At 41.8% G+C, this 26,543-nt stretch overlaps 1 protein-coding gene across 1 annotated transcript in view; it reads right to left on the reverse strand.

Annotated features, from left to right (window-relative positions):
- Positions 1-26,543, reverse strand: part of LOC145731382 (uncharacterized) — a 49,512-nt gene that overhangs the window by 13,620 nt on the left and 9,349 nt on the right. The window contains exons 17-20 of the mRNA XM_081983144.1: positions 2,072-26,542; positions 1,787-2,015; positions 580-1,301; positions 9-525 (exon numbers count right to left, since the gene is read on the reverse strand). Coding sequence (XP_081839270.1) covers positions 9-525; positions 580-1,301; positions 1,787-2,015; positions 2,072-26,542 — 25,939 coding nt within the window. The remainder of the gene's footprint in view (positions 1-8; positions 526-579; positions 1,302-1,786; positions 2,016-2,071; position 26,543) is intronic.

Raw genomic sequence — 26,543 nt, forward strand, 5'->3', positions numbered from 1 at the left:
CAACTTACCGGTTTCTAGGAGTTATCCTGAACTGATACTCTCCCCCACTAACTAGATTAAATGCGTCAAAACTGCACAGTCCGCACATTCCTAAGGTATTCCATTGGGCCCCACCATCGCTTCCTTTATGCCACACATCCACCCTGTACCCCAAAACTGGAGCAATGCTAGTCTGGTCTGGTTTGTTCCAAGTCAAAGACACCCAATTCCGGCCTGAGTCTTTGATTTTAGGCTTTTCCGGTATTCCTGAGGGAACATCTTTGCGATACAACCGTTCTCGATAGGATGGTATCTCATCCAGGATGCACTCCACTGGCATAGTAGGCGTGAGGGATTTGGCCCTTTCCCTTAAACGTACAGTGAAGAAAGCTCTGTCGGTTCCATGTTTGTTCTTCGCCATGATACAGTAAGTTCCTGCGTCATCCAGGTTGGCCCTTTTCAACGTCAGTCGAACGTAGTCGTCAGAAGTCCACTTCATCGACCTCAAACTGTCTGTAATGTCCTTCAGGCCTTTCATCCAAGTTACTGCAAGAAAACCGAATTAACCTCCATCACTAACTCACTCAAACAACTACTCACTTCGTGGTTTAGGGTCACCAGTAACACGGAAGGACACGTTAATGTCCTCACCTTCAGTGACACGCAAATACTTGTCCGGCCTGGACAGAAACATAGCAGGTTTTCCGTCACGTATCTGACCTGGATGCACCACTCTAACGTAGGCCGAAGTTTCGATTCTCCCATAAACATTAGCAGCCCTGCAAGTATACTTTCCACTCTCCAACTCATTAACATTGGGGATCATCAAAGTGTGAACGCCACGTTCCACGTGGGTGCGATGCCTCGCTGATGACGCCAATTTCTGGCTGTCCTTGAACCAGCTCACCTCGGCTGGAGTTCCCTTCACTTGGACCTGCAGCGCCATCACTCCTCCAGAAGGCACCGAAGCGTCAGTCAACACCCCAGAAAAGTACGGACGTCTGGAGGTTAGGCTCGAAGGAGCTAAAGTCAACGATGAGGAGCTGCTGGTGGGTAGGGAGGGCGTGGCCCGTTTCACGGCACGTTCCTTAAGCTTGCGCCTTACGTGATCTTCTTTGGAGGTAAACTCAAAGTCGTAGGAGACTTGATCGAACCAGTCCCCACTCTCGGCTTTGCACGTGTAACGTCCACTGTCTCCTTGACTTGGGGATGATATGGTAAGTTTGGCAATACCATCTGCCAGGTAGGAGATGGTGTATCTACCACCTTGAGGAATTTCAGTGTCGTTTTTATACCATTGAAGCTTTGGCGGTGGTTCACATCTGCAAAACATACTAGATGGAAAAAATGTCTAGTTTAAAACTAAACAGGAAAGAGCTTAAGCATGTGTCTAGCCTGCACTTTAAGAGACAATTACAATCAAACCAAACGGAAGAAGCTTAAGCATGTGTCTAGTATCCAGCTGAACAGGAAAAAGCTTAAGCAGATATCTAGATTGTATCTAATGCTTAGCTTAACTGCTAGTAATTGGGTGTCCAAGTACACCACTTCTAGTACTTAGGTGTGTAAGTTAGCCTTAGACAGAAAATAGCTTAAACATGTGTTCTGTTCAACTACTAACTGTTTCAAGATTAAAACTTAGACAGACAAAGCTTAAGCTAGACAGAAAGAAGCTTAAGCAGGTGTCTATGTTGAAGAAGATTGATTAAGTGTCTAGACCAGAAAAATTGCAACTGGCTGTCTTAACTTAAGCTAAATCCAAAAACAAGCATTTTAGACAGATGTCTAGAATAAACATCTAACTCACCTTAAACGACACTCTAAAGTAGCTTCATCCACACTAGCCCTATACTGTTCTCTCAGTCCTCTAGTGAATTGAGGAGGGAGGCTACGCCTCTCAAAACTCTCCTCCTTAACTGTCAAATAACATCTGCTGGTTGAAACTCCATGTTCGTTTCTGGCCACACACTGATACTCTCCCTGGTCTTTGGTAGTAACGTTCAACACCTCCAACGTAGCCACATTGTTGGAGAAACCTAACAAGCCAATTACTAGAGCAACCATTCAAACCAACATACGCAAACTGACAAACCTTGATAGTAATTCTCCATGTTCTGCAAGTTGGCACCGTTCTTCAACCAATCAATGACCATTGGGCTGTCACTGATGACGCTACACGTCATCTTCATTCTGGTATTGGTCGTGGTGGTTCGGTCGCTGAGGGTGGTGGTAAAAATGGGTTTTTTGCCCGAGTACCTAGGTCCGTGGTAGTCGGTTGGTTTGTAGAGGTCGTCAGAGTCGAAATCAGTTTTGCCGTCAAATGTAGACAAATCGTTTTGTTTCTCTTTGCTTTTCTTCAGTTCTTCCTCATCGTAGATTGTTGTGTCCACGCTTATATCTGTTTTGTATTGTGTTTGTTCGGTTTCTTGTTTAGCGCTTAGTTCATCCTTATTTTTTGGTGTCTTACTTTTTGTTGGTTCAGCATCGTCCTTGGCTCTTTCTGCTTCTTTTTTGGCGGTGGTTTCAGCTTTTGCTTTAGTTTTACCTTCAGCTACGTCTTTTTCTTGCTTGACTCTTGCTTCTGCCTCTTTCATCTGTTTTTTAGATTTAGCTTCAGCATCTTCTTTTTCCTTCTTGGCCTTGGCTTCAGCATCCTCTTTGGCTTTACGTTCAGACTCTTTCTTAACTCTAGCTTCCGTTTCTTCTTTTTCTTTTTCCGCCTTTGCTTTTGCTTTTTCATTCTCTCTTTTCGCTTTCGATTCAGCGTCCTGTTTAGCTTTGCGTTCTAATTCTTCCTTTTCCTTATTAGCCTTAGCGTCCGCTTCGTCTTTTTCCTTCTTAGCATTAGCTTCAGCCTTTTCCTTTTTAGATTTAGCAGCAGTTTCTTCTTCTTTCTTTGCTTTTTCTTCTGCTTCTTCCTTCTCATTTTTAGCCTTAGCTTCAGCTATTTGGTTATCTTTGCGTTCTAATTCTTCCTTTTCCTTCAGTTTCTCAACTTCTTCTTTTTCTTTTTTGGCCTTGACTACAGCTTCTTCCTTAGTTTTACATTCAGCTTCATCCATTTCTTTTTTAGCTTTAGCTTCAGCTTTTTCCTTTTCTTTCTGGGCTTTGGTTTCAGCTTCTTTTTTGGTTTTACGTTCAGCTTCTTGTTTTTCCTTTTTAACCTTAGCTTCTTCCTTTTCCCTCTTGGCCTTGGCTTCAGCTTCCTCTTTTACTTTGCGTTCTAATTCTTCTTTTTCTTTCTTAGCTTTAGCTTCAGCCTCTTCCTTTTCTTTTCTGGCTTTTGCTTCAGCTTTTTCCTTCTCTTGCTTGGATTTGGCTTCAGCCTCTTCTTTGGCTTTACGTTCAACTTCTTCTTTTTTCTTTTTAGCTTTAGCTTCAGCTTCTTCCTTTTCTTTCTTGGCTTTGGCTTCAGCTTCTTCTTTGGCTTTACGTTCAGCTTCCTGTTTTTCCTTTTTAACCTTAACTTCTTCTTTTTCCTTCTTAGCTTTAGCTTCAGCTTCTTCCTTTTCCTTCATAACCTTGGATTCAGCTTCCTCTTTTGCTTTTCGTTCTAATTCTTCTTTTTCCTTCTTAGCTTTAGCTTCAGCATCTTCCTTTTCTTTCTTGGCTTTGGCTTCAGCTTCCTCTTTTGCTTTGCGTTCTAATTCTTCTTTTTCCTTCTTAGCTTTAGCTTCAACTTCTTCCTTTTCTTTCTTGGCTTTGGCTTCAGCTTCCTCTTTTGCTTTGCGTTCTAATTCTTCTTTTTCCTTCTTAGCTTTAGCTTCAGCTTCTTCCTTTTCTTTCTTGGCTTTGGCTTCAGCTTTTTCCTTTGCTTTGCGTTCTAATTCTTCTTTTTCCTTCTTTGCTATAGCTTCAGCTTCTTCCTTTTCTTTCTTGGCTTTGGCTTCAGCTTCCTCTTTTGCTTTGCGTTCTAATTCTTCTTTTTCCTTCTTGGCCTTGGCTTCAGCTTCCTCTTTTGCTTTCCGTTCTAATTCTTCTTTTTCCTTCTTAGCTTTAGCTTCAGCTTCTTCTTTTTCCTTCTTAGCTTTAGCTTCAGCTTCTTCCTTTTCTTTCTTGGCTTTGGCTTCAGCTTCTTCTTTTGCTTTGAGTTCTAATTCTTCTTTTTCCTTCTTAGCTTTAGCTTCAGCTTCTTCCTTTTCTTTCTTGGCTTTGGCTTCAGCTTCCTCTTTTGCTTTGCGTTCTAATTCTTCTTTTTCCTTCTTGGCCTTGGCTTCAGCTTCCTCTTTTGCTTTCCGTTCTAATTCTTCTTTTTCCTTCTTAGCTTTAGCTTCAGCTTCTTCTTTTTCCTTCTTAGCTTTAGCTTCAGCTTCTTCCTTTTCTTTCTTGGCTTTGGCTTCAGCTTCCTCTTTTGCTTTCCGTTCTAATTCTTCTTTTTCCTTCTTAGCTGTAGCTTCTTCTTTTTCCGTCTTAGCTTTAGCTTCAGCTTCTTCCTTTTCTTTCTTGGCTTTGGCTTCAGCTTCTTCTTTTGCTTTGAGTTCTAATTCTTCTTTTTCCTTCTTAGCTTTAGCTTCAGCTTCTTCCTTTTCTTTCTTGGCTTTGGCTTCAGCTTCCTCTTTTCCTTTGCGTTCTAATTCTTCTTTTTCCTTCTTAGCTTTAGCTTCAGCTTCTTCCTTTTCTTTCTTGGCTTTGGCTTCAGCTTCCTCTTTTGCTTTGCGTTCTAATTCTTCTTTTTCCTTCTTGACCTTGGCTTCAGCTTCCTCTTTTGCTTTCCGTTCTAATTCTTCTTTTTCCTTCTTAGCTTTAGCTTCAGCTTCTTCTTTTTCCTTCTTAGCTTTAGCTTCAGCTTCTTCCTTTTCTTTCTTGGCTTTGGCTTCAGCTTCCTCTTTTGCTTTGCGTTCTAATTCTTCTTTTTCCTTCTTGACCTTGGCTTCAGCTTCCTCTTTTGCTTTCCGTTCTAATTCTTCTTTTTCCTTCTTAGCTTTAGCTTCAGCTTCTTCTTTTTCCTTCTTAGCTTTAGCTTCAGCTTCTTCCTTTTCTTTCTTGGCTTTGGCTTCAGCTTCCTCTTTTGCTTTCCGTTCTAATTCTTTTTTTTCCTTTTTAGCTTTAGCTTCAGCTTCTTCTTTTTCCTTCTTAGCTTTAGCTTCAGCTTCTTCCTTTTCTTTCTTGGCTTTGGCTTCAGCTTCCTCTTTTGCTTTGCGTTCTAATTCTTCTTTTTCCTTCTTGACCCTGGCTTCAGCTTCCTCTTTTGCTTTCCGTTCTAATTCTTCTTTTTCCTTCATAGCTTTAGCTTCAGCTTCTTCCTTTTCTTTCTTGGCTTTGGCTTCAGCTTCCTCTTTTGCTTTGCGTTCTAATTCTTCTTTTTCCTTCTTGGCCTTGGCGTCAGCTTCCTCTTTTGCTCTCCGTTCTAGTTCTTCTTTTTCCTTCTTACCTTTAGCTTCAGTTTCTTCTTTTTCCTTCTTTGCTTTAGTTTCAGTTTCTTCTTTTTCCTTCTTTGCTTTAGCTTCAGTTTCTTCTTTTTCTTTCTTGGCTTTGGCTTCAGCTTCTTCTTTTACTTTACGTTCAACTTCTTCTTTTTCTTTCTTGGCATTGGCTTCAGCTTCCTCTTTTGCTTTGCGTTCTAATTCTTCTTTTTCTTTCTTAGTTTTAGCTTCAGCTTCTTCCTTTTCCTTCTTGGCCTTAGCTTCAGCTTCCTCTTTTGCTTTCTGTTCTAATTCTTCTTTTACCTTCTTAGCTTTAGCTTCAGTTTCTTCTTTTTCCTTCTTTGCCTTAGCTTCAGTTTCTTCTTTTTCCTTCTTAGCTTTAGCTTCAGCTTCTTCCTTTTCTTTCTTGGCTTTGGCTTCAGCTTCTTCTTTTGCTTTACGTTCAACTTCTTCTTTTTCTTTCTTGGCATTGGCTTCAGCTTCTTCCGTTTCCTTCTTGGTCATGGCTTCAGCTTTTTCTTTGGTTTGACGTTCCGTTTCTTCTTTTTCCTTTCTCGCTTTAGCCTCAGTTTCATCTTTTTCCTTCTTGGCTTTTTCTTCTGTTTCCTCTTTTTCGTGCTTTAACTTTGCCTCTGCTTCTTCCGTTTCTTGTTTGGTTTTAGCTTCGATTTCAGCATCTTTTTCATTATCAGCTTTTACTTCTTCTTCCTGTTCTTTCTTAACTTTTATTCCAGCTTCTTCACCACCTTTATATTGTTCTTCTTTGCTAGCTACGGCTTCAGCCTCTTCGATCACTTTTCTGTCAGCCTCCTCGATTTGTGATCCTGCCTCAGTTTCTTTAGTTTGATCTTCTTCCTGTGTTGCAGCCTTAACGTCTTCTACTTCAATCAGTTTTTCAACTTCTTCAGTTTGTTTGTTGTCGTTAATGTCATTACCTTCTAACTTTGTAACTTTATCTTCATCCGGCTGTAAAATCAGTTCAACCCCTTTTGTTTTGTCGCCATCTTGTTCATCTTGAATAACCAGAATTTCTTCAATTTGATCACCCATTTCGTCAATATCTTTTGAGATGTTTTTCAAACATTCCTGTAGAGCAATCAGATCATCCTTGATTTGGGTTAAAGTTGGGGAAGACGTTGCCAATGTGACAGTTTTACTTAGTTGTGTGTCAATTTTCTTCAAAGTTTGCTTCAATAGGCCTTTTCTAGGTATGATTTCTTCTTCACTTTTGATGTTTTTCACTATTTCTTTAAGAGCGTCCAGTTCAGTGTGTATGGTAAGTGTTTGAAGGTGTACTTCTTCCAGATCTGCTGGAATGTCCTCTAAACTGGTCTTTAGTAATGATTTTCTGGTTGTTGAGAGCTGGTCAATGACTTTTACTAGAGGTTTAGAGGCACGATGGAGGAAAGTGTCTCGGTACAGATTGTTGTTAAGCTCTTTCAAGTGTTTTTCCAGAGATTTGGAAAACAGGAAGTCTGTCCTCTTTTGCACTGCAGCTTTGAACAAGTCTTGCTGTACGACTTGGAGGTCTGTGGCTGACAGTTTAAGTGCCTGACTCAAAACCTCCATTTTGTCGTTGAGGCTGGTTACATTGGAGGCGTTTTCCAGAGTTTGCTTGCAGTTGTGCAGCATTTGGGCCAGTTTCAGTTCCTCATTGCTCAAAACTTGAGGATTTGACAGTATATCTTCCAGATGTAGGGAGAAGCTGACCAGTTGGTCTCCCACACTGCTCAACTTGTGATAGTAATCCTCGTTGAAGTCGTTTGTAGAATCTCCAATTTCCTCCACCACCAGAAGGTTATCTTCGAGGGTGAGTAAAGGTTTCATCAAACCCTCCAGTTTCAGTATGCTGTCCTGCTCCAAATCCTTAAAAACCTTGGCAAGGCTTTGGAGTTTACTCAACTGAGTGTTCAGTGCTTTGGATGCGTTTTTAAGATTTTCCACTGCTTTAAAGTCATTCCTGTCTTTGTTGAACTCCTGTACCACTTCTTGCAGTACTTCCTGCAACTCCTTAAGCGTAGCTTCCACCTTAAGGCGAGAGAATTTCCTTTCAAAATTCACACGATCCAGGAAAGCTACAGTGGTCTTCAGAGCCTTGGATATCCCTGGCCTCTCCAAAGCTAAAGCTCCTGGAGTTGCTAAGGATGTTCTGAGTAGTTGCAGATTAGCTTGCAGCTGCTCCAAAGCGTTGTTGCTTTGCTTGATCAAACCTTCCACCAACTCATACGTATCATCCGCTTGCAATCCCAAAGTTAAAATTGCCTCCAGGTTTTGAAACGATTGTTTAGCTTTAACAAGTTTCTCCACTGCTAGTTCAGTTACTGGTAATTGAAGAAGTTCTTCTTGAACCTGGAGGAGCGGTTTCAACACCTCTAACCTCTTCCCAACTATCTCTTCTTGCAGGGAAGCTTCCACCTCTTCCAACACCAGCTTGACGTCGTGCAAAGGCATAAATAGCGCCTCCAGCAGTTTGTTGTCAACTGGCAAAGCTAACACCACCTCAGAACCTTTGTTCAACATCTGGAAGGCTCTCAGAAGATGTTTTAAGTCAATTTTTGTGCCCTCTTTATCCAGTAGAGAGTTAACTTTCACCAGCTCAATTAACAGGTCTTCCATAGAAGGTACCAGACTTGTCAGAGGCTGGTAAAGTTCCTCAGAAAGTTCCTCCATGTTGGTTTTTTGACTGTGTTGCTCTACAAAGTCCAACGAAGACCGCAACTGTTGGAGAGGAGGTTCTAACTTGAGGAAGTTGTGAAGATTTTGAGGCATTAAGTGTGATTTTGTTGCCAGGATATGAAGCTCTTCCTGCAGCTGAGTTACTGGTAATTTGAGGTCTTTTGCTAGCGTCAGATATTTCAGATTAGTTTCTGATGCAACTTCTTCTTTTTCAGCAAGCTCAGAAGAAATTTTACTTAAACACGCCGCAAGGGTTTTCAAAGGATTCTCCAAGATTTGTATGTTCTGAGACCCACTAAAAGCCACAGCTTCAATAGCACCACACAACTCATCTGAGGATGTTTTAATTTGCGACAAAACGTCGGGTCTATTTTCCAAAATGCCAGAATTGATTACATTTAAACGTTTACTGATCTGATCTAATGCCTGAATTTGCTGGTTTGATAAATCTTGAATTGTGCTCGTCACAACCTTTTCTAAAGCTTGCTTTACAGCTTTTACAGGTTTCTCAAGGTTTTGCAAAATCACTTGCTGAGGTGTTGGTGAGGTCTTTTTAATCGCGCGCTTCAGAACTCGAAGTTCTTCTGATGTCTTCTGAACCGTTTCCAGTAAGTCTCTTGCCGCCTTTAGACTCTGCTCTGCGTTCTCTGAGGTGGTTTCAACCTCACTTAAAGAAGCTACAAGTTGCTGTAAAGGTTGCTCTAATATTTTCAATGTCTGAGCCTCAGATTGAGTCAGAAGAACTGACTCAATTTTTTCTTTTAGACTTGAAACAGCTTGCTTAACTTCAGGAGGTTGGATTTGCAACAATTCCGGCTTGGATGCGGCGTTTTTGATATCAACAACGACTACCTTCAGTTTCTCTAATGGTTCTGCAATTTCAGTCAACTTCTGAGCCTCTTCTGACGTCAGGTCTGTTGCAGATTCGACTGCAGTTGCAATCACTTGCTGTAGAACATTTTCAAGTTGTTTTAACGGACTTTCTATCTGTGCAATGCTGGCCTGCTGAGGTGTTACACCTGAAACGTCTTGGACGCTTTGCTTCAGAGCTACAAGGTCTTCTGATGTCTTCTGAACAACTTCAAGCAAAGTCTGAGCTGTGGCAACATCTTTCCTTAACGATTTCTCATCGGAAGTTGCTTCAACTTGACTTAACGAGGCTGATAGTTGCTTTAATGGTGTTTCTAGTATTTTCAACGTTTGAGCCTCGGAAGGCTTCAGAAGTACTGACTCAATTTTCTCTTTTAGACTTGAAACAGCTTGCTTGACTTCAGAAGGTTGGATTTGCAACAATTCCTGTTTGGATGCTGCGTTTTTGATATCAACAACGATAACCTTCAGTTTTTCCAAGGGTTCTGCAATTTCAGCCAACCTCTGAGCCTCTTCTGATGTCAGATCTGTTGTAGAATCAGCTGAGGTTGCAATCACTTGCTGTAAAGCTGCTTCGAGTTCTTTCACTGGATTCTCAATCTGCTGAATGCTGGCTTGTTGAGGTGTTACACCAGGAACGTCTTTAACGCTTTGCTTCAAAGTTTCTGATGTTTTCTGAATCACTTCAAGCAACGTTTGAGCTGTGGTAACATCTTTTCTTACTGGTTTTTCAGCAACAACCGCTTCAACTTGACTTAAAGTAGTTGAAAGTTGTTTTAAAGGAGTTTGCAATATTTTCAATGTTTGCGCTTCAGAAGGAGCTTGAAGAACTGAGTCAATCTTCTGTTTCAAAGTTGAAACAGCTTGCTTGACTTCAGGAGCTTCAGTTTTCTGCAATTCAGGCTTAGATGCTGCGTTCTGGATCTCCACGAAAATAACCTTCAATTTCTCTAAAGGCTCTTTGATCTGAGCCAATTTATGAGCTTCTTCTGAAGTTAAATCTTTGGTAGACTCATCTGAAGATGAAACCACTTGCAGTAAAGCTTCTTCAAGTTGTTTTAACGGACTCTCAATCTCCTGAATGCTGGCCTGCTGTGGTGTAACCCCAGAAACGTCTTGGACGCTTTGCTTCAGAGCTACAAGGTCTTCTGATATCTTCTGAACGACTTCAAGCAAAGTCTGAGCTGTGGCAACATCTTTCCTTAACGATTTCTCATCGGAAGTTGCTTCAACTTGACTTAAAGAGGCTGAAAGTTGCTTTAATGGTGTTTCTAGTATTTTCAACGTTTGAGCCTCGGAAGGCTTCAGAAGTACTGACTCAATTTTCTCTTTTAGACTTGAAACAGCTTGCTTGACTTCAGAAGGCTGGATTTGCAACAATTCCGGCTTGGATGCGGCGTTTTTGATATCAACAACGATAACCTTAAGTTTTTCCAAGGGTTCTGCAATTTCAGCCAACTTCTGAGACTCTTCTGATGTCAAATCTATTGTAGACTCAGTTGAAGTTGCAATCACTTGTTCTAGGGCTTCTTCAAGTTGTTTTACCGGACTCTCAATCTGCTGAATGCTGGCCTGCTGAGGTGTAACCCCAGAAACGTCTTGGACGCTTTGCTTCAGAGCTACAAGGTCTTCTGATGTCTTCTGAACAACTTCAAGCAAAGTCTGAGCTGTGGCAACATCTTTCCTTAACGATTTCTCATCGGAAGTTGCTTCAACTTGACTTAACGAGGCTGATAGTTGCTTTAATGGTGTTTCTAGTATTTTCAACGTTTGAGCCTCGGAAGGCTTCAGAAGTACTGACTCAATTTTCTCTTTTAGACTTGAAACAGCTTGCTTGACTTCAGAAGGTTGGATTTGCAACAATTCCTGTTTGGATGCTGCGTTTTTGATATCAACAACGATAACCTTCAGTTTTTCCAAACGTTCTGCAATTTCAGCCAACCTCTGAGCCTCTTCTGATGTCAGATCTGTTGTAGAATCAGCTGAGGTTGCAATCACTTGCTGTAAAGCTGCTTCGAGTTCTTTCACTGGATTCTCAATCTGCTGAATGCTGGCTTGTTGAGGTGTTACACCAGGAACGTCTTTAACGCTTTGCTTCAAAGTTTCTGATGTTTTCTGAATCACTTCAAGCAACGTTTGAGCTGTGGTAACATCTTTTCTTACTGGTTTTTCAGCAACAACCGCTTCAACTTGACTTAAAGTAGTTGAAAGTTGTTTTAAAGGAGTTTGCAATATTTTCAATGTTTGCGCTTCAGAAGGAGCTTGAAGAACTGAGTCAATCTTCTGTTTCAAAGTTGAAACAGCTTGCTTGACTTCAGGAGCTTCAGTTTTCTGCAATTCAGGCTTAGATGCTGCGTTCTGGATCTCCACGAAAATAATCTTCAATTTCTCTAAAGGCTCTTTGATCTGAGCCAATTTATGAGCTTCTTCTGAAGTTAAATCTTTGGTAGACTCATCTGAAGATGAAACCACTTGCAGTAAAGCTTCTTCAAGTTGTTTTAACGGACTCTCAATCTCCTGAATGCTGGCCTGCTGTGGTGTAACCCCAGAAACGTCTTGGACGCTTTGCTTCAGAGCTACAAGGTCTTCTGATGTCTTCTGAACGACTTCAAGCAAAGTCTGAGCTGTGGCAACATCTTTCCTTAACGATTTCTCATCGGAAGTTGCTTCAACTTGACTTAAAGAGGCTGAAAGTTGCTTTAATGGTGTTTCTAGTATTTTCAACGTCTGAGCCTCAGAAGGCTTAAGTAGAACTGACTCAATTTTCTCTTTTAGACTTGAAACAGCTTGCTTGACTTCAGAAGGTTGGATTTGCAACAATTCCTGTTTGGATGCTGCGTTTTTGATATCAACAACGATAACCTTAAGTTTTTCCAAGGGTTCTGCAATTTCAGCCAATCTCTGAGACTCTTCTGATGTCAGATCTGTTGTAGACTCAGCTGAGGTTGCAATCACTTGTTGTAAAGCTTCTTCGAGTTCTTTCACTGGACTCTCAATCTGCTGAATGCTGGCCTGCTGAGGTGTAACCCCAGAAACGTCTTGGACGCTTTGCTTCAGAGCCACAAGGTCTTCTGATGTCTTCTGAACGACCTCAAGCAAAGTCTGAGCTGTGGCAACATCTTTCCTTAACGATTTCTCATCGGAAGTTGCTTCAACTTGACTTAAAGAGGCTGAAAGTTGCTTTAATGGTGTTTCTAGTATTTTCAACGTTTGAGCCTCAGAAGGCTTCAGAAGTACTGATTCAATTTTCTCTTTTAGACTCGAAACAGCTTGCTTGACTTCAGAAGATTGAATTTGCAACAATTCCTGTTTGGATGCTGCGTTTTTGATATTAACAACGATAATCTTCAGTTTTTCCAAAGGTTCTGCAATTTCAGCCAATTTCTGAGACTCTTCTGATGTCAGATCAGTAGTAGATTCAGCTGATGTTGTAATTGCTTGCTGTAGAGCTTCTTCAAGTTGTTTTACCGGGCTTTCAATCTGTTGAATGTTCGCTTGCTGAGGCGTTCCAGTAGCAACATCTTTGACACTTTGTTTCAGGGCTACAAGGTTCTCTGAGGTTTTCTGAACCACTTCAAGCAACATCTGAGCTGCCAAAACATCTCTTCTTACTGTTTTACCATCAGAAACTGCTTCAACTTGACCTAATGATGCAGAAAGTTGTTTTAATGGCGTTTCCAATATCTTCATCGTCTGTGCTTCAGAAGGACTAAGAAGAACTAAGTCAATCTTCTGTTTCAAGGCTGCAACAGCCTGTTTGACTTCAGGAAGTTGAATTTGCTGTAATTGCTGCTTGGACGCTGCATTTTTAACTTCAACAATTATAACCTTCAGTTTTTCCAAAGGCTTCTTGATTTCAGCCAACTTCTGAGCCTCTTCCGATGTCAGATCAGTAGCAGAATCAGTTGGGGATTCAATAACTTGAAGTAATGCTTCTTCAAGTTGCTTTACCGGACTATCAATCTGTTGAATGGTGGCTTGTTGAGGTGTTACAGTAGCAACATCTTTGACACTTTGCTTCAGCGCTACAAGATCTTCTGAGGTTTTCTGAACCACTTCAAGTAACGTCTGGGCTGTGGAAACATCTTTTCTTACTGGTTTCACATCAGAAGTTGCTTCAACCTGACTTAGAGTAGCGGAAAGTTGTTGTAAAGGAGTTTCCAAAACTTTTAACGTTTGAGCTTCAGAAGGACTCAAAAGTACAGAATCAATCTTCTCTTTTAGAGCTGTAACTGCCTGTTTCAGCTCAGGAGTTTGTGTTTCAGTTACCTCAGGTTTGAAGGAAGAATTCTTAACCTCTACAATGACTGATTTAAGTTTTTCCAAAGGTTCTTTGATCTCAACCAACTTCTGAGATTCTTCTGATGTTAATTCTTGGACAGACTCAGACGAGTTTGACACAAGTTGTTCCAAAGCTTTTTCAAGGTTTTTGATTGGCTCTTCAATCTGTTGAACGTTAGCTTGTTGGGGAGTTGCAACGAGATCTTTAGTTTCCACTTTTAGAGCTTGTAACTCTTCTGATGTCTTCTGAACCACCTCAAGCAACGTCTGAACCACGCTAACATCCTGCTGTTCTGATTTTGTGTCAGATGTTGCTTCAACCTGACTTAGAGTAGCGGAAAGTTGTTGTAAAGGAGTTTCTAAAACTTTTAACGTTTGAGCTTCAGAAGGACTCAAAAGTACAGAATCAATCTTCTCTTTTAGAGCTGTAACTGCCTGTTTCAGCTCAGGAGTTTGTGTTTCAGTTACCTCAGGTTTGAAGGAAGAATTCTTAACCTCTACAATGACTGATTTAAGTTTTTCCAAAGGTTCTTTGATCTCAACCAACTTCTGAGATTCTTCTGATGTTAATTCTTGGACAGACTCAGACGAGGTTGACGTAAGTTGTTCCAAAGCTTTTTCAAGGTTTTTGATTGGCTCCTCAATTTGTTGTAGGTTGGCTTGTTGAGGAGTTGCAGCAACATCTTTGGTTTCCACTGTCAAGGCTTGTAATTCTTCTGATGTTTTCCGAACAACCTCAAGCAATGTCTGAGCAGCTTCAATACTTTTCGACTCAGCGACTTCCACTTGACTTAAAACAGCAGAAAGCGCCTTTAACGGTGTTTCCAATACCTCCAATTTGTTACCTTCATCCTGACTCAGCATTACTGAGTCTATTTTTAACTTCAGAGCACTCACTGCTTGCTTAATTGCGGGTTTTTGCATTTCTGAGACCTCTCCTTTTAACAAAGCCTCTTTATTCTGAACAATACATGCTGTCAGTTCTTCCAGCGGTTCTTTGATTTGAGCTTGCACTTTTTGATCCACGTCTGATACTTTGTCCTGTTCCAAAACCTCCTGAAGCACCTTCAGAGGTTCTTCCATTTGTTGCAATAAAGCCTGTTCGGGGGAAATACTCAAATCTTTGGTTTCGAGTTGTAAAACTTTGATTTCTTCTGAAGCTTTTTGAACCACTTCAAGTAGAGTTGCGCTTTCTGAGCTTGTAATTTGGCTCAATGAAGCTGTAAGTTCTTGCAATGGAGTGTCTAATAGTTGAAGTTGTTTAGTCTCAGAACTAAATTGTACTGAGTCTATTGTTTCTTTTAAGACCAACACTGCTTGCTTCACTTCAGTAGGTTCCAACTCTTTTACTTCCCCTTTTAAGGTAGCCGCTTTGATTTCTACTAATACAGCTTGAAGTTTTTCTAAAGGTTCTAAAATCTGAGTCAGTTTCTGAGCCTCTTTGGTAGGTAAGACTTCAATAGTTTCTGAGGGAATCTGAGTCAAAGCTGTGCTTAACTTAGACACTGAATCTTCGATTTTACTTATGGTAGCTTGTTGTGGGGTTTCAATTGATTTCAGACTCAGAAGTGTTTCTGAATTGCCCTGCACCACTTCAAGTAGCATTCTTGCTGATTTTTTGCTTAAATCATTCTCAACCACACTCAAAGATGCTGACAGTTGTTGTAACGGTTGCTCTAAAGACTTAACGTTTTGAGCTTCAATAGGACTCAGAAGAACTGAACGCAAACTCTCTTGAAGGGCAACCACTGCTTGTTTTATGTCACTGGGCTGATTAATTAGAAGGGCGTTGAAGATCTCAAGAGGCTTTTTAATCTGAGCTAATTTCTGAGCATCTGGGTTGGGCAAAGCTTCAGCAGATTGCCCTTGAACTTTCAGTATTTCTTGCAAAGCTTCTTTAACTGAATTTACTGATTCTTCCATTTGAGTTAAAGCAGCATGTTGTGGGTTGAGGTTTTGTTGATTTTTGATGCTTTGTAGCTGTTCTGAGGTGTTCTGAACTAACTGAAGTAACGTTACAGTCATTGATGGCTCACCTGGCAATTCTGATGAGCTTTGATGTTGTTTGGTGGGTGTAGACTGGAGGAGTATCTGAGACTTTGGTTCTTTAGGTAACTCCATTACTTGTGCTTCTGAGACTTTCAGCTCAATGCTTTGAGGTTCTTTGTTCAGGCTGGGAGTTGCTAAAGGCAATCTGAACCTCTGTCCAATACTGTCAAGGTTCTGCGAGAAGGTTTGCAATGTTGCTCTGATCCTACCAAGAGATGTAGGTTTCTGAGCAACTATCTGATCTACAGCTTCTTTCAAAGAACTGACGGCGGTCTGCACTTCAGGTTTTTTTACCTCTTCAACTTGTGGTTTGGATAGTTCTTCATGCACTTGGGTAACTACCACGCACAGTTGCTCTAAAGGTTGGATTAGAGCCTCAATTTCTGAAGCTTCAGTGTCGGATATGTCGGTGATTTCCTCGCTCAGAATTTGAGCCAGAGCTGCGCTGCTTGATTGGATTTCTTCAGCTAGAGCTTGAGTTTGGTCGTCCTTGGACTTTTGGTTGAGAATAATCGCTTCGATGTTGAGTTTTTTGCTCAATTCCGCCACAATACCGAGAATTTGCTTTCCCTTCTTTGGTGCTTCTTTGGCAGGTTCTAAAGTTTCTTCCTTCCTTACTTCTTTGGGTGGGGACTTCTTCTTTTTCTCCTTCTTCTTTTCTTCAACTACATCGTCAGATTTAGTTTTGTCAGTAGTTGGAGCTGCTTCAATTTCTTCTTTAATGACAGTCTCTTCTATTCTAGCTTCTTTATTTGATTCTTTCTTAGTTTCTTCTGATTGCACTGAACTGGACCCTTCTTTAGGCTCTTCCTTCTTCACTTCTTTGGGTGGGGACTTCTTCTTTTTCCTCTTTATCGTCTTTTGAACTGGTGCATCGGTAACAGCTTTTTGCTCACCCACAGATTTCTCAGTAGCTACATCTTCTTTTGTAGGTTCTGCTTCTTTAAGTGCGTCTGCTGCAATTTCTTCTTTAGTGACAGGAATTTCTGTTCTAGTTTCTTCTTTAAGCACTTCTTCTGATTTTTTCCTAGGTGGTTCTTTGAAAGTTTCTTCTGATGGTACTGAGGGTTGCTCTTCAGGTTTTTTATCATCCACAGATTTGTCAGTAGCTGCATCTTCTTTTGGAGCTTCTACTGCTTCTTTGAGTACACTTTCTTCAATTTCTTCTTGAGTGACAGATTCTTCCATCCTGGTTTCTTGTGGCACTTCTTCGAATCCTTTCTTTTTTGGCTCTTGAGTAGGAGAAGCTTCTTCTTTTGGTTCTTTCAGCTTCTGCTCCTTTTTCTCTTCAGCTAAATCTACTACCATGGTTGCTTCTTCAGATTGGGTTTTATCAGGTTGTTCTTCATGAACAGGTTTGTCAGTGGCAATTTCTTCTTTTGAAGCTTCTGCTGGTCCTAGTTGCTTATTGCTAATTTTATCTTCTTTTGCTTCTTTTTTAGGTATTTCTTCCGGATCTTTCTTTGTTAGTTCTTTGGTAGTTTCTTCTGATTCCACAGCAGTAAACACTTCTTCAAGTTCTTCCAATTTCTGCTCCTCTTTAGATGAAAGCCCCTTTTCTACAGCTACAGTCTTGTCACTGACTGTATCTTCTCTTGAAGCTTCTAGTGGCACTACGTCTTCAATGATATTTTTTTCAGTTGTTTCTTCTAACTGTGCTTCTTCTGTATCAAGTTTTAAATCTTCTTTTGATGCTACATCTTCAGGTTTAGAAGATTCTTTAACATTTTCTTTAGATTCTTGGGGAAATTGATGGTCTATATTGTCACTTTCTGCTGGTGCTACACTAACTTTTTCGGTTTCTTCTTTCTTCAAAGCAGGTCCTTGAGCTTTCCTAGATTCTTCGTTTGCTGCAGATGTTTCACTAGAAGCTTCTTCTTCAATATTTCCAACAACACTCACTTCTTCTGTAAGTCCTAAAGAAGGTGTTTCTGCAAGTTTAATTGGAATTTCTTCCTTCAGTTCCTCTGTTTGAGGCTTAACTTCTTCAGTTTCTTCGTTTTTAACAGACTCTTTTTTGCTTGGTTTTTCTGTTTGAGCAGGGACATCCTGAGACAGTGGCTCTGAGGGCTGCAACTCAGCAACCGCGATTACAAGCTCTTCCACAGCTTTCTGAGCCTCCAATTGGGTGATTTCGGGCTTCTGAGCGCCTTCAGCTTGTTGCACCAATAAAACGCTCAATTTCTTCAGTGGTTCTTCAACTGTCTTCAACTTCTCTTCACTGGGCAAATCTGCAGCTTCTCCCAAAATCTCCAGTTGATTTGTGACCGCTTCCAGGATTTTAAGATCTTCTGAAGTGATTGTCGCTTGTTGAGGTGAATTCTTCAGATCTTCAATCGTTTGCTTCAACGTTTTGATTTGGTGGGCCACCAAATTTATGGGCAACTTCTCCATGATGACCTCAGACAGAGAGGCGCAGAGAGTTTTGAGCGATAGCTCCACCGTAGATGGAATTTGGGCTGGAGGGACTTCTCCTCTGTCTAGTGTGAGTTTTAAGGAAGAAATGGCGTTTAACACCTCACTTTTAGCTATATCCACTTCTTCAGGCTTGGTTATTTGCTGAGGGGCTTGGATGATCACTGTGGAGAGCTTCTGAAGAGGCTGTACTAGATCACCAATTTGAGAAACAGGAACAGAGGTTTCTTCTAACTCTTCCAAAGCTGCTTGCACTGCTTCTACGCATTGATGCACCTGAGTTTCAGATAGTAGACCTTGTTGTGGTAGCTTCTGTAGATCTTCAAATGTAGCTTTTAGTGTTGTTATCTCGTTGTGAAGAAGCTGCGCTGCTTCTTTCTGAGCTAAACGATCTTCAACACCAGTTAAGGTGGCTACCAGAGCTTGTAACGGTTCGGTTACAGACACTTCAGAGGCGCTCTGCTGAGCTACTTGACCTACAGCCAGTCTTACAGCTTCTACAGCTTTCTGAGCAGTGGCCGGAGGTAGTTCTTCTTGCACAACTGCTTGAAGTTGCTGCAGTGGTTGCACTAAGACTTCCAGTGCTGGTGATATTTGTGGTGAAGTTTCTACAGCCTTTATTAAGGAAGTTATAGCAGGCACAGCTTCAGAGAGGTGGCTTAAATCTCCTTGGAGGGGTTTCTGAAGTACTGAACTCAGATCTTCGAAAGGTTTCATAGCAGTTCTGAGGTTGAGGTGAGTTACAACTGAGGTTAGAGTAGCGGACAGCCTGGACAAAGGTACTCGAAGCTTCGTAGAAACAGTGTCCACAACCAGATCTACAGACTGTTTTAACGTGACTACAGCTTGTTGAACTTCAGGTTGCGCCACATCTTCAATTTGCGTAACTTGTGAAAGCTTTTCCATGGGTTCAACCAGAATAGCCAAGTTGGCCTCTTCTTCACCAGCTTCTGAATTTTCAAAAGCTTCACACAAATTGGTGATAGTCTCTTGCACTTCTAGAGCTAAAGCTTCTTCTTCCTTTGATTTGTGGCCTAGAATCACTGCTTCAATGTTCAGTTTCTTGCTAAGTTCTGCCACAATACCCAAGATTTGTTTGCCTTTCGATGGTTTCTTCTGCTCTGCAGATGTTCCTGTTTGGCCTTCTTCAACAGTGTCTGCAGTTTTGACAAGTGATAACTCTTCTTTCTGAGCGGTGATGATTTGTTCAGGAGCTGTTTGCAGTACTCCATCTTCACTTGCTTCAATTTTGATTGCTGCTTCTGTAGCATCTTCAGATGTTGAAGAGGCTGATTCCACAAGTTTAACTTCTTCTTTAGTAGCAACTTGTCCGCCTTGCTCTTCTTGTTTGCTTTCCACAGAGGATGCTGCAGTTTTAGTATCTGCAGCTTGCAACTGAGTAACCGCACTTTGAAGCTCTGCCACAGCTTGTTGAGCTTCAATGGCAATGACATCAGCTTCTTCACTTTGCTCCACCAACAAAACGCTTAGTTTCTTTAAAGGTTCTTCAACGGTCTTCAGCACATTTTCATTGGGCAAAACTCCACCTTCTTCCAAAGCTTCCAGTTGTGTTGTGGTGGCTTCAAGGATCTTCAAGTCCTGGGAAGTGAGTACCGCTTGTTGGGGTGAATTCTTCAAATCTTCAATCACTTGTTTCAGAGTTTTCACTTGCTGTGTCACCAAGATGCTTTTTGATTGTTTTCTTTGCTCAGATAACATTTTTTGGTCGTTTGTTTCTTCAGCCACTGGAGTTGCTTCAAGAATATTCTTGGACGGTACTTCTTGATTATTTTCAGCTTTAACAAGATCTTCACCACAAATCTGATCAATTTTCAATGAGAGAAGCTTCAAAGCCTCCTGGACATACTCAGTACAAGGATATTTAGCTTTCACGACTTCCTGAGACTTCTGCTGTAACTTCCTCAGTTTCTCCACGACCTTCTGCAGACTCTCTTGACCATCCACAACTTGGAACACCTCCTTAACTTGACTAGTTAAGCTGCTAATCAGTTCACTGTCTTGAGCTTGTAAGTCCTGCACCAAATCGTTATTGATTAGGTTCAGTAGGTTCTGCTGGCACTCTTGGAGGTAGTCCAGAGGTTCCAGTAACTCCTGGAGTACTTCAAAGCCAGAGCTGCTGATGCAGACTTCTTTAATCAAGCCGCACAATTTGGACACTTCAATTTGACTGTTTCGTAGAACGCTCAGGTCTTTGATTGGTTGTTCTGAGGTTAGTTCAGCCTCCAGTTCTTCCATGATAGCTGTGAGTGCTTGTAATGGTGGTATGATCGTTGGTTTGAATTCTGGTTGAGCTTGAACGATGGTTATGGCTTCCTTGAAGCCTTGAATAGCTTGTTTCAGCTCTGCTTGCTCAACTTTAGTGATGATTGGTTTGTGCAATGTGGCATCGATCTGCAGAATTGTCTTGGAGAGCTTCTCCAGGGATGTTTGAACCACATTCAAAGCCTCAGATTTTATAGTTTGGGAGAGATCGGCTTCGAGTTGTTCTAAAGGTTGGCGGAGCTCCAGAAGGCTTAGGAGAGCTTTGGAAGGTTGCGGTTGTTGTTCTACTACTCCACGTTCTGCAGTTTTTAGGTTAGTTTTTACTACATCCAAAGTGTCTTTGACTAGGGTGAAGGAAGTAGGCTGAGGGGCTTTGGGTAACTTTTCAACACACTCAACGAGTTGAAGCAGTTGGGTTATAGAGGCATCTTCTTTAAGAAGATTAGTGACAGCTTCCTTGATTTGTGGAGGTGTTGCAGGGGAAGAAACTAAAGCTTCAAGCTGTGGCCTCGAGGCTTCAACCACTTCAAGCAAGGTGTGAGGTTCTGGCATACCTTCTAAACATTTGGACAGCTCTTTAAACTCCTCCAGGTACCCAGCACCCTCAACCAGCTTCCCAATACTCTTTTTTAATGTGGTTCTTAAAGCCAACTCCCTCTCCATTGCTATAATACTTTTGGAAACCTTCTCCAAGGGCATTAAAAGCTTCTGAAGCACCGACTTCTCTTTATCACTACTCAGAACAGCCTTCATGCACACAGTGATCAGTTTGTTTTGCAACGAATCCAAATGTTCTGAGAAGTCTTTAACGTCAAAACCTGGAGCTGCAGCAATCTTCCGGAGTCTCTGAGCAATATCTTCAATCAACTTCATTTCTTCCTCTACCGGTTTAGCGTCGAGAGAGTCCACAATAGCGGTTTGTAGCTCTTCTAAAGGTTGTACGAATTTCTGGAACAGGTCCATATTGCCTGAGTGTCTGCAGGTAACCACAAACTGAAGAAACTCCTTTAAAGACTCGTTCAGACTCTTCAAAGCAGTGACATCTTCTAATGTCTTGGGTTTTATAACTAAATGGGTTAAGTCTAGAGCATTTTGGAGTTGTTGCAAAGACTCGTTGAGGGTTTCAGCCAATGAAGGTTGTGCTTCTGGTGCTTTGAGCTGTTTAGAGGTTTCGTTAATAGAAATCACCTCATCTAAGGTGGCTTCCAGAGTTTGTAGGTGTCTACTCAAGGAGTTATCCTCCAGGTGGCTGCTTACTTCTTCTACAGCGTCAGCAATTTTCTGTAGATTGGGTAACTCCTGGGGTGTTACAGTATCTTCAGCTTGTTTGACAGTTTCTAGAATGGCTTGTAGAGGTTGTTGGAGTTGTACCGCTTGAGGTGATTCTTCTAACTTTGTTACGAATTTTCCGAAAGATTTGGTGAGTTCAAGCAAGACGTGTTGCTTTTTGTCCTTTTCTTCCTGTTCTCCAGTAAGGGCTTTCTCCAACCCTTTCTCCACACTCTTCAATATGTCTTGCAGAGGTTCAATAAAGTCCTTAATCTGTGACTCTTGGTTGATGCTGGCTAGAAGAATCTTCAAACTGTCACGACTTTCATCTAAAGTTTTGACTTGATCTGCAGCTGGTTTGAATTCAACTTCTTCCACCAAATTAAGCAAGGAGTGCACAGCTTCATTAGCTGACTTTAGGATGTTTAAATCAGCAGTTCCAAGTCTGTCTCTTTTTTCCTCTAGGATGGTACTAGCAATGAACTGTAGCGTGGTCACTGGTCTTGGTAACTCAGACACTAGAATCTTCTTCGGTTTGTTTTCAGCCCCATCTGAGACCGATAACGACTCTTGGAGGTTTCTCAAGGAGTTCTGGAGGAACTGCAGAGGTTTGCAAGGTGCACTGAGTGGAGGTGTTTCAGGTTTCATCAGAGTTAGAACGTTGTCTACTAGTTTCTCCACCATAGGTCTTAGAGGGGTTAAGGTGGAGTGTTGGGGGACGCTTTGAATGGCCACTTTAAATTCCTGCCACTTCTCAGAAATGCTTTTGCTTGGAGTTTTAGAACGTTTGGAGAAGATATCTAGGTACTCACTACACACTCCAAGACAGTCATGTAACACATCCACAACCTTCTGCTCTATATCCACTTCCACGGAGATGGTCTCCAAAGCTTGTAGCAATTGTGATCCAGCTTCTTTGATGTTTCCCAGGATGTCGTGTTTGGTTTTTGATAGTTTCTGATCAGTTTTCAGTTTGGCTGTCTGCTCCAAAAGGGCAGTCACTGACGTGGACAGCTTGGACTTGAAATCCTTCTCTGAAGTGATGGTTTCCATTAAATTCACAGCATTCTTCATTGTTTCTTCCAGTGGCTCAATGTTTTCACGGACTTTAGAGTCTTTGGCCGTAGCCACTACAGCTAATCTTAAATCTTCAATCATTTTCTTTGCCGTTTCAATGGAACCTTCATGACTGTCAATCAAATTGTGAATTTCAGATAAAGTTTCTTCAGCCACTATTAGTGCTCCATGTTCTTGGGCTGACAGCCCTTGAAGATCCATGGACTGAAGGGCTGTTTCTAGCTGTTCCGCATTGACAGACACAGCTTTCTCCAATTCTCGAACTGCAGCTCGTTTTTCTTCTGATAAAGGCTGGATTACTGCTATTGCAGATTTAAGTGCTTTCAGATGGGTTATCAGACCTTCGTCGTCTTTGGATTGTGCTGGTTCTTCTACAGCAAGAGTTGTTGGTTCTTCAATCACTTCTAGTTTAGAAGTAACATCTTCAGTTGTTACCGCTGGGGAAACAGGTTTTTCTTCATCAGTTCCAACAGCTGGTTCCTCTATAGGTTTGGTAGCAACCTCTTCAATGAATTTCTCTGTTTCTTCTCTACCTGGGGTAACAGTTTCACCTGAAGCAGTTGAAGGCACTTCTTTCCGAATGTGTTCAGTCTCAGCAGATTTAGTGGCAATATCTTCAGGTAAAGAAATTAAAGGTGCTGAAGTGGATATGCTTTCTTCAACTTGTTCAATAACTGCTTTGGGTTCAAAAGCAATTTCTTCAGAAAGCTTTTCTTGCATTGTTTCACTTTTCTCTCCCACAGATTGTGGGGATTTTGACGCAACATCTTCACTTAGTTTCTCAGTTAAAATAACTAAAAGCTCTTGATTGGCTGGAGGAGCTACTTCTTGCACTGTTTCTGTAACACCAGCAGATTCTACTTGCTCTTTAGAAACAACATCTTCAATCTGTTTTTCTGATGTAACTGGTTCTTGAATATTTGATGCAATATCTTCAGTTAAAGGAATAGACAGTACTTTAGTTTCAGAAGGAATTTCTTTTGCTGTAAGATTTTCTAATACAGGCGCAGGTTGTTCTAACTTTTCTTTATCTTCACTCAATGGAATTGAAGATTCTGTAACTTCTTTTACTGACAACCCCACTGCTTCAACTAGTTCTGCTACAGTTTTGGCTTTAGAATCTGTTTCTTCAGTCGTTAAGTCTTCCTTAGGTACAGAAACAGCAACATCTTCAGTTTCATCCGCAGATTTTAGTGAAACTTCAGTGGCAATTGTTTCTGCTGGTCTAGAATCTTCTCTAACTTGGGTCATTGTAGAATCAGTTTTCTGCTGATTCCTCAAGTATTCTGCAACCCTCCTGCAGGTCTCCAAGATATTCCTGGAGACTGTAACTGCAGGAGTTTGTTTTCCTTCCAGTTTGCGTTCTACAGCCTGAATTTCAGGCTCCAATTCCAGCTCTGTTTTTTCTACAAAAGCTTTGGTAACCTTCTCCAACAACCCTCTAGATTCTTGCAGGATTTCCCTTTCGTTCGCGTTAAAGTACTGGTCAAGGCCGGTGTTGAATTCTTCTAGATGTGTCTGTAGAGCTTCTAGGTTGGCTTCTTCAGGTTCTTCCAGCACCACCATGGTGCTGGCTGCGATTTCCTGGCAAATATTTGGCAATTCTTGTTGTAGAGTGGTTAAATGCTGGCAAACTGCTATCAAAGGTGATTGGCTGCCTTCCAAGGAAGCTACGCTTTCTTGGAGGTTTTGCAACAGGTCCAGGACTAGCCCAGCTTCAACTGGGGTTGAAACTACCAGCTCAACATCACGGAATAAAGCTGTTATACCTTCTACGAAGTTCAGGTCTTCTGGAGTAAGTGGTGATTCTACCAGATCGTTAATGGACGTTTGTAGGGGATATAAAGACTTTTGCACTAAAAGAACACGCTCCTTGCTGAGGTGTTTCACTCCTGCTAAGGTTCTAGTAAGGTTCTGCAATGAATCAGTGGCTTCCTGGATTTTTTGTATTATCACCTGTCTATGACTTCTCAGTTCTTCTATGGTATGCACTGTCTGGTTTCGTATGCTTTGTAGATGCTCACTGGTGTTGCTTTCTAAGTAGTTTAGGAAATCTTCTTCAGAAATAGAGTGACAAAGATAGAGGTTGAGCTTGGTGATTGTATGGGTGGCTTCACTTAGCTCATCACTAGTTAGTTCTTCCACTGATAGGGCTGCGCTAATTCTATCCGCTAGAACCCGTCTCTCCTGATCTAAGTTCTGGTCTTTGCAAGCCATCTGCAGATCGCCTAAAGCTTCCTGAAGGAGCTTTAATCGTCTTGTTTGGACTTGGTGGGCTGCAAAGTCTTGCAAACTCTCCACCAAAGGCTGTAAACTAGGACACGTGATTGGTGGTATGGTTGGGGGAATGTCGTTAACCACAACCTCTTTAACTAGTTGCAGTAAACTGTCAGCTTCCAGCTTCTCTTCCAAACTTGGTAGAGGTTGTACACTTAGCTCCTCTAGTTGCCCAACTAAGGAGTGTTGTACATTTTTGATTTTTATAAATTGAAGGGTTTCAATGAGGTCCTGGCTGGATACCATGAAAGTGGGCCTTAAGGCTTCTCCAATACTTGTAGATAAAGCCTGGACTTCTGGTTGTATTTGTTCAGATAACACCATGGTCTCCAACACTGACTCCGCCTTCTCCAGACATTGTCTCACCTGCACATCTTCTGCGGTGGTGTCTCTTAATGTTTCTGCAATCTCCTCCACAGTATCCAAGATCACATCGATTTCTTTTCCTTCCAGGGTAGCTTGCTGCAGGTTATCAAGCAGATGACTTAAGTTCTGTATCAAAGGAGTCTGGATATCGGCTAGCTCCAGCTCAATGACGTACGCTTTGACTTTGTCCAATTTCCTGATACGTTTTTCTATGTCAATGGCACTTGTAGCCATTTGATTTAAAGTGGTTTTGATGTCCTGAAGAGCACTGACCAAGGCTTGGTTCTCCTGTAAGGGGAGTTGGTTCAAGGCTTGGCTGACAGCGTCTGCTGACTTGAAGATTGCTTCGGATGTGAGAGGAGGAGCTCCCACACGCTCCACAACCTCCAGAAGGTGATGCTCGATAAAGTTCTCCACCACTTCAGTAGATTTTTCCGTTTCAACGGCGGTTTGTAGCTGTTGTAGTTGTTCTTTGAGTTGGTCTGGACCTGTAGCCAAAGCTACCGCCTTCTTCAAGTCTGCTAGGTTTCTTGGTGATGATTTTTTGATTATTTCCTCGTTGATGATTTGGGTTAAGGTGGCTCCAGCCCGTTGTACTGGTACTCTAAGTTGAGGTAACAGTTTGGATATGTCGTGCTTTTGCAGTTGGTGCAGGCACTCTTGGAGATGTTGAGTGGAAATTTGCTGGGGTTGATGGTGGTTCTTTAAAATTACCTTAACTGCATTAGTCAGGTTGGCTAGGGATGTGTCAATTGGAGGTGTTTGGTCTTCTTTTAGTGAGCTGGAGGCTCTGTCCACTGCTTTCAAAAGCTCTAGAGTGTCAGTTAGTAGAACCTGCTGCTCTGGGAGGGTGCGAGCCGACTGAAGACCTACCACAACCTCTTGAAGACCATCCAGAGACTTTAAATGAACAGGCTCTTCCTCCTCCATAATGGATTGGGATTCTTCTCTGGGGAATTGTTTGCAAACTGCTTCTACAGCTTCGCTGAACTCCCTCACAGCAAACCCGATATCCATTAAGCTTAAAGTTTCCACTCTATCCAGAATTTGGGATAGTTCATTGTTTCTTTGGGTTAATTGCGAGGCAATAGGCTGAAAGTCCATAATATCCCGTCCTTCTATGACTCTCACCAGCTCACCAATTGAGTCTCCAATCCTCTTCAACTCATCCAAATCACTCAGTTTGATATCGAAATTGTGCTGCTCCAAAGTGATGATTTCAATAGCGTTTTGTAGAGGCTGGTGCAGATTGAAGAGTTTGATCTTCAAATCTTCCGGCACTTGGTCTAGTATTTCAGCAATCCGGATTAAAGGTTCGCGCACCGCCACAAAAGCATCTCTGCGCAGCTCTTCGTCGTGCTCCAAGTTGCCTATGGTTAAACTCAGCTTCCTCAGAGGTCCCTGCAAGCTGCGCAGCTCCACCACGTCTGCTACAGTGATGGGAAGTTCTTGTTCAAAGAATGGCGTGGAGTGTTTCAGCTTTTCAACGCACTGAGTTACTTCGGAGGCCATTTGGAAGAGTTCCGGAGGCACTTGGTCCATTCCTTGTGTCATGGCGGTTTCGTATAAAGTGCTGAGACTGCGTTCCAACTCAGCCACGTTCTCTGCTACAGCCTGACCTAGTTCACGTTGACTTCC

This window comes from Ips typographus, linkage group LG7, assembly GCF_016097725.1.
Source record: "Ips typographus isolate SLU linkage group LG7, UJ_Ityp_2.0, whole genome shotgun sequence".
Taxonomy (NCBI): Eukaryota; Metazoa; Arthropoda; class Insecta; order Coleoptera; family Curculionidae; genus Ips; species Ips typographus.